Source organism: Cryptomeria japonica, chromosome 3, assembly GCF_030272615.1.
Source record: "Cryptomeria japonica chromosome 3, Sugi_1.0, whole genome shotgun sequence".
NCBI classification, from domain to species: domain Eukaryota; kingdom Viridiplantae; phylum Streptophyta; class Pinopsida; order Cupressales; family Cupressaceae; genus Cryptomeria; species Cryptomeria japonica.
Genome location: NC_081407.1, coordinates 872,336,743 through 872,345,207, shown reverse-complemented (window position 1 = coordinate 872,345,207; position 8,465 = coordinate 872,336,743). Strand labels below are relative to the sequence as shown.

Here is an 8,465-nt window from a genome sequence, read left to right as displayed (position 1 = left end):
TGTGTTTCTTCTCTTGTTTTTATCAAGAGGCCACTACTAATTTTCAAGAGAACATTTTAGGTGTTGTTTACCTTCTTTTTGGTTGAGAGATGTTTCTTTGTTTTTTGGTTGTGTTTAACCTTCTTATATTCTTGTGCATACAAGATATCTTCATTCCTCAATGGGATTGTGTTTCTTTTATTTTGATCTTCTTCCATGCAGCTCCTATGGAGGTGGAATCTTCCCCTTTTAAGCGAGGTTATTTATTGTGGCTTTGGATTGGGATTGGATTTTTCTACTACTTTCTCTTTTTCAATTTGTATTGAGGTCGTGGAATCCCCTATGGAGGTGTTGGCTAGCCTTGTGGGAGAGCTTGGAAGTGGCTATATGAGGATTTATCCTATCTTTTGATAATCAGGTGTAGGTTTAAAGATCATGTATGGCTCTTCTTCCTATTTGTTTCTTCCTCTATTGTTCTTATTGAGGCAAGGTCCTCTTCCATTGAGGTGGAGAGGAGATTTGCATGAGTGGTTTGGAATTGCTAGTTGAAGACCTTTGTTGACTATTGCAGGATGGTTTTGAGAGCTATTTTAAAAGCCAATGTGAAGGGTTAGGGAGCATATCAAAACCCTCTTTTCTTCTTCATTCTCTTGGCAGTTTGGGAAGTTCATATTTTTGTATTTTGTATTCTTTGTAATATCTTTATAGGTTATTGGATTCAAAGGTTATGGGAGCCTTGCTAAAACCCATTGTTAAGGGTAAGGAATCATTTAAAAATGCTTCTCATATTTTTTAAAGAATTTTAGTTTGATTTTTTCATCCTTATTATTTTACAACCTATTCTTTCATGCTTAGATTGTCCTATATGGTTGTGGGTTAGCTGCTAGTTGCTTGAGTTAAAATTTTGTTGCAATGTTCTTTTGTGAGTAGGTTGTGAATCCATACAAAATATGAGGATTTTGGGTCCCTTCAAAACTTGTTGTTCAATGTTTCAGGTACCCCTCAAAACCTTTTTATAAGAAAATTTACTTTGACAAAATAAGTTCTTTGACCCCCTCTTTCCAACAACTTTTAAAATTTTGAATTATTTTTGACTTGGGATACTCTTGCATCACAAAAGGTGTTTATTACCACATAAAGATGGAGTACAAGAATTAAAATATCACATATCATTGACATAGAATTACTCAAGGTTTCACTAAAAGGAGTAAACTAGCTTACACAATTATCTCCTCTATTAAAAACAAAAAAGGTTCTAAAATATGATCAATAAACGGGTAAACATAAAAAGTCATTTCAAATTTTAGGCTAATAAAAAATTGTTGGTCAAACACAATCTATTTGAAAGCCTTTCAAATGAGGGGGTTTCAATAGAAACCATATGTGCTTGGTAGGGTAGCCCCAGGGGAAGTACACTTTTTACTAGAGGTATTTTGGTTGCAACATTGCAAAAATAATTGTTAAGAAAATCACTCAATCCCAACAACAACAAAAATTGTCCATTCGAGATTGCTTGAAGAAAGTTGAACTAATCCTCATCCAAACTGAATTTTTTCAACACCTCTTGCTAACTATCCATGTATGATTTTTTATTTTTTTTTTGTGTAGAATTAAATTTTTTGTTTTGTTTTTAAAATAAATTTTAGGATTTCATTTCAAATTTATACTTTTAAGTGTTCCTTAGTCTCTTATGGACATTGGGTTCATGGATTTCCATTGTTCTTTCACATGACCATGAACTATGTATTGTCCTTCTATACCTCCATCTATAACAATCACCATTCCTTAAGACATTATTATCTTAATGTATTTCTTTCTTTTCATATCCTTTATCATGAATTGTCATATTCAAGGTATCTCTTTTGTAATGACCATGTACCTTTATGTTTTATTGAAATTTCCTCTTAGCTATGATGTTTGGTATCCTCGGAACAACATTTTTACTTTTGATAGTCATGGGTCCTTTTTCTATTTGTTAAAGTAATGATTTAAAATTATGAATATCTAGTCATCATTATCATAGATTAATATTTTGAGGTTGTGAGCACAACACTAATGCATGAGTGAAGGAAGATTTGGATGACCAATTGTTATAGGGAATCGAGTTATAGTGAGGGGTGTTGCACAATACCACTACCATATTTGAGAGTTGGGATTTGTATTTTTGAAGGGGAGTATGTATATAGCTATTTAGTTAGATTATAGGGTTTATGAAGTGGATATTTAAGGGCCAAGATGTTTGAAGTGGGAAAGTAGCTTTGTAGTGAGTTGGCTGACTTAGAGTTATTTCAATTCTATGATGCACTAAATAAGGGAAGTGTACACTAGAGAAGGGAAGCATGCACTAGAAAGAGGAAATGTGCGAAATTGAATTAGGGTTAGTAGAGTATGTATTAAAAATTATGTGATATTATTTTAGGTCTGAGTATGATTTATGACCAAGGGGAGGGGTACATGTTACATAAGACTTGGTGTTTAAGGCTGACCTATGGTTAATGAAAATCAACTTAAGGGAGTGTAGATGGTATATAAGAAATGTTTGTGATCTTTAGATGGTAATGAAGAATGAAGAGGAGGTCCCAAATAGGAGGGCAAGTAAGTGTTTAACATATCTAAGGGTAGAAATTGGTTCTGGAGGAGCTACATATGTCTCTAGAGGTGATGTTGCATTGGCATTGATGCATGAGATTATTATGATTCTAGGCTATGATCTAGCATGTTAGAATCCCTAGTGGCAGATGAAATAAGTTATAAGATCTAATATAATAAAGATGAATCTTTTGAGTTTTGGTTTCTCCATATGAGGGTTTTCCTAGGATAATTATGGTTTTTTATCTCTATGTGAGTATTTTTCTTTGTATGTTGTTTCTATTTTATGCTATGGATGTGTTTCAAAAGGTTAAGGATGCATGGTTCAATTATCTATTATGAACCCTTTTACCTTGATAGCATCAAATAGTATCAAAGCTAGTTATTGTATCCTTTGTGTGTTCTTGAAGATGTGAAGTGATCTTGGTAATATATCACAATTTGAAATTATTATAATTTAATGCAATGAGGAAGATTAGAAAAATAGCAAATAAGGAAAATCACCATTTGATATGTACTTTGTGAGAAGAATTGAGGAATGTGAAAAAGAAAAATGAGAAATTAGAAGAGGAGCTACAGAACGAAAAGGATGTCAAAGGAATTATTGTAGAACAAAAGAAAGTATGGAATTGTGTGTTGAGATCCAAAGAAAAAAAATAAGGAATTGAAAGAAATGCTAAGGATAAGGGAAGAGAAACAAAGTTACACAAGAATGAAATATCAAAGAGTGAAAAAAATGAGAAGTTACAAAAGGAAAATGACTACCTAAAGTCAAAGCCAAAAATGTGTTCCATCTCATATGATTTGGATTATTCTTTGGAGGATGAATCTAGTAAGTGAGATGTAGTCATAGAAAGATAAGCTTAAGATGATGGGTTTTATAATTTGAAGCAGAAGAAAACAAGTTGGTTTGAAAAGAGAAAAGAGTATTCATTTCAAGATGATAGACATGATGGGTTATGAAGGTGAAGGATTGGGGAGCAGTAGATGAGGAATACATAAACCTATTGAACCAATTAAATGACAAAAGTATGAGGGTCTTGAATATAATTCTTGTAAAGTAATCAAGGTAATGGTAGCACTCAATTCAAGGAAGGAAATGTTTTCAATGTTATATCCAATATGTAAATATAGACTATAGTTCATAGTGAAAGGAAGAGTAGTATTTGTACAATCATATGTTTGTAAGGAAACCTACATCCATCTTTACGATAATTTCCACATAACCCATTATAGATATTAACCAAATCAACACATAGAAACCATATGTAAGGAATAGAGAACATACCCATGAAAATGTGACACAAAAATATCCTTGAAAAGCCCTCATGAGGGAAAAACCTATCCTCCAAAAGAATCATCTACCATGTATTATCAACAATGCGTCCATTACAATACCACTATGGAAAGCCTTCGAAAACCTAGCCATAACCAAGAACTCCATGTGACCAAGCATGAATCTACACATCCCATGCCATGCTTCCTCCTTCACAAATGCTAACTTGGCTAACCCAAACAACTATCCTTGTGGTTCTTTTATAGAGACAAGCAACCACAAAACCACCAAGTGGTATTTCATCAAAACCATGTGCCCAAAACCATCTGACAATAAAATATAATATTTTTCGTACCTACCCTTGACCCACATTTAATATTGGGTACTTCATCATAATTACATTCCCCAATATTAAATAAATACAATATATAATAATACCAATGTGTCAATGCAACTCATCAAGTGGTTACAAGTTCATATTTCAAGGGAATCTCTACATGTTGCACGTCCATCTAGGTGCTCCTAGGTGCAATAATACAATATGATATTATAATATAATTCCAAGTCCACCTCACATAATAATAAAATAATACAACAATGAAATATTATTATGAAAGGTGTACAACACCATTTTCCCAACAATTGTGTTGAAATTGTATGATGAATGTGTATATGTATTAGCTTACAAAATTTAAACTGGAAAGGTAGTAGTTGATGTTATAAATCTGGTTATGGTAATGGAAATCATTTAGGTGTGAAGGATCTTGTATATAAAAGAGAAATCTTTTTGTCATAGAAAATTAGTGTTGAATTTTTAAGAATGCTCTAATATTATTAAAGAAAATTACTATGTTACTTATGTTGCCTTCATAGTGTATGAAATAATGGATATTATGAGTGTGTGATTTGTTGATTTCTAATAGTGTCAAAGGACATGTTATGCGATTAGATTATGCTTATGTGTTAAAGATTTGATATAACTGGATGGAAGGTAAGTGGATAGAATGTATGCTTATATTATGAAGTCTAAATGGTTAAGTGATATGTTGGTTATATGTCAAGTAGTGACATTGACATACCCTAGGGAAGGGTTATACATTGAATGTTTTAATTATGGAGCTAAGTTATTGAGTAAATGGTTATTCCACTTGCGTAGTATGGTTCATGTTTATGTTTATGTATTTGTGTATATATTTAATGATGCAATGATGTTCAATGGTAGTAATGTTGTGCTCTAGATGTCAGTATTTGAATTGTTATGAAGATTAATAAACCAAAAAATATTATCTCATTTTTGCTAGTAGATTCTGGTTTATTTCTCTAGGGTATTTTGCCTAACATTACACTTATCTTAAGTTGTGTAATATTTGTGAGGTTTACCTTAGTCATGATCTTAATTTTTATAAATGTAAAATAAAAATCAAATATTTTAATGGATGTTGTCCATTTTACATTTTGATAATCAGTTGTTTACGTATAAACATTCATAGTTTGGTATGATGTTCATATAGAAAATAATGCCAATTCAAATGAATTAAATACATAGGAGAAGACATAAGGAGTGAAATATAGGGATTTCTCAGTGCATGTATATTTAAGAATTGTCACATTTATACTTGCATCCAACATAATTGAAGACATGCTCATCTCAATGAATGCGAATCAGCTAACAATTATTTTAGAATCCTTGTGAATGTCAATGTGTTTTTCCTATCAATGTATAATCAAATACTACAAGCTTGACAAAATATCATAAGGGTTTGAAAGAGGATATTATTATCTAGTTCTAGAGTTAATAGCCTAGCAGGGTGACATTTTTCCAAGGAAAAAATGATCTCTCCGCACTAAAAATCGCACATCTAAAGCCTATTGACTAAAGATTAAAAAATTAAAAACAATCCTCAACTATCATCTGGATATTAAAAAGCTTTAATTAATCAACCCTATGTTGTCTCCTAAAATATTTTTAAATGTATATCCACACCAAAAGTTTAATTTGACATCCTTGATAAAATGATTCAAAATAAAAAAAGTATAATGAGTTATTGTGATTCAAATATAAGCTATTACGCATTCAATACATTGCCGCATTTAGTGATATATTTATATATAAAAAAAAAACTATATTATGCACCACAACATAAGCATGCAACTCTGAATGCTTGTAAATATGAGTGTCAACTTTTGAGGCCAAACAATTTTTTTTAATACAATTAAGAAGATCAAATGAGCATAGAACATTGTTAGTATAAAATGACATGCAAAATAAATTCAGAGTCTGCACAAGAAAAACATCCACTTCTAAATTGAGCCAGGCATATACCAAAAAATCTCCTCCTCAATGTTATATAAAGGGATTTGAATTTGTGACCCAACTTTGGTACCACTTAAAGATAGTTGATTTTCAATTTCTCCCAAAAAATACATTTATTCAAGAGACCAGTACCATCCCAACTAAGGATCTCATAGGAGGTTGTTAACCCAAGTCACGAATCCTAAGGGGATATGCTAGACACATACCAACATGTATTTGAAGTTAATACATAGTCACAGATATAACTCTTCTATTTTTTATTTTTTGGAAACAAGTAATTGATAATTAAAAAGTTAAGAAAATTCCTGTTATCTAAATTTGAAACAAAAAGTGAAACCAATATTTGCTTCAAACTCGAGTAAACAAGAACATAAAAAGAACACAAATGACTAAATTAGCATCCTTACAAATTGATATCAAAATGCCATTGAACTTGAAGAATTCTATCAAACATGAAAAAACTATAAGCACACCCGAACAGATATAAATAGAGTGGCATTAAGACTAATCTTAAGTCTTCTTGAACAAAATTTGGAGAAGCTTAAGTCTTGCAAAGCCTTTTTTGGCATAGTTATAAAATGACATTAAGAAAAGAAATGTAGGGGATATCGTTGTTCATGGCTATATGGGTTGGTCTTCAAATAGGAGATTGTTGGGTGTGAAGTCTAACCAACTTGGACCATCCAACTTCTTTGTCCTTTCCCTCTCCCAATTGCCTCTTTATTTCTTCTTGAAAGACTGTCAGATTTAAGTGGATAATGTAATATGCATCTATATATATAATCATATTAGTGATACTAATAAAAGCTTTCTCTTGCTTGAAAGTGGATGCAATCATATTGGCCAACCACTATAAATCTAGTGTTATGTATCTTGTTTATTTTTGGAATCTTTAAATTTGTTTCACATTCATCTTATCTACTCTTTATTTTTCAACGAAAATAAATTGTTAAAAAAAACTAAAATGAAAATCATTCCGACAGTCTTTTAGCCTTTATATACTAACTTTGAAATGATTGAATGTTATTTGATTTATAGTTGTTTTAACTTGCCAAATAATTGCAATATTGAAGCCATAACATATACTAGCTTCTAAAGAATATTGAACCACATATAACCAAAAAAAATTATTATTATCATTCTTATTTAAATAGCCTGCCTGGCCAGTTCTTCCATTTTAAAAAAAATTGGGAATGATGAATAAGGAATCCTAATAGGAAGCTACTACATGAACTTTCCCTGAATGAAATCAACAAGTGTTTTGTCGCTGCGGAAGGCCTTGGTCAATACACCATCTGGGATGGCAGGATTTGCCCCAAACAGAGAATTGGCAGTAACCTGAACTCCAGGATTCTGGCTGCTCAACCCAGCGATGGCCACTGCGTTTCTCTCCCCCAAATTTTGTTGGAAATGTAGTAATCCCTTGGGAAACACAAATACGTCTCCTTTCTTGAACACCTTGCTGTGGAACTTGTTTATTGTCTCGATGAATCCCACTAGCAGTTGGCCTTTAATTAAAACCAAGATTTCTGTGGCTCCTGGATGGGTGTGAGGAGGATTAATTCCATCCATAGCGTAGTCTATGCGGACCAACGATATTCCCAGAGTGTTTAACCCTGCAATCTGGTTAACGTTGGCTGCTGTTACGTTAGACCCTACGGCGTTGTTTGTGTCCCCTCGTCGCAGCCCTTCGAAGAAGAAGTCAGCTGCTGAAACCATTTTGGGGTCCTTGCAAGAGAAGCCATTCACCGAAACTGTTCATATTCATATTTGTTTAGTACTCTTACATGTACATAAAGAGGTAAAACAAAACAAAAAAACGAAATTCCATGCATTAAACTTTACCTTGGCCTTGCCTATCTGCATTAACACAGAAATCTTGCAAGGAATCAGGATCACCTCCCATTATGCGGTCGCTGCAACAACATATAAATACACAGAAAAATTGAGCTCAAGCGCAAGTAGCCTGTCATTTTTCTCAAGAAGATGATATCAACTGAGAAAACACGGAGAATTGAATGTCATTGAATTGCAAACGCTGATTTAACATTATATAGTTAAAGTTGTGATGGAGAGATTCAAAGTCACGTCGGCAATACCGCGTAAAGCCTTTCAATATCAATTAAGCATGACCATAGGCGGCCAAGGTCATAAACCCTGCCCAAGCTAAGGAGAATCAGACAAATGAACATAAAGAACCAAATAAAAGATAAAAAGAAAGCAAGCAGAACAAACGACAAGAATCAGGAGGTGGCATTTTGAAGCAAGAGATAATGACCAAAACGATTTAGAAAAACATCCTTAATT

General features: G+C 32.6%; 1 protein-coding gene across 1 annotated transcript; it reads right to left on the bottom strand.

The window, feature by feature from the left end:
• Positions 1-7,382: 7,382 nt before the first annotated feature.
• On the bottom strand, positions 7,383-8,064 carry LOC131076441 (putative germin-like protein 2-2). The gene is made up of 2 exons (XM_058013624.2): positions 8,004-8,064; positions 7,383-7,912 (listed from the first exon to the last, which is right to left on the bottom strand). The coding sequence occupies exons 1-2, from the start codon at positions 8,062-8,064 to the stop codon at positions 7,383-7,385; spliced, it is 591 nt and encodes a 196-aa protein (XP_057869607.2).
• Between the last annotated feature and the right edge of the window lie 401 nt (positions 8,065-8,465).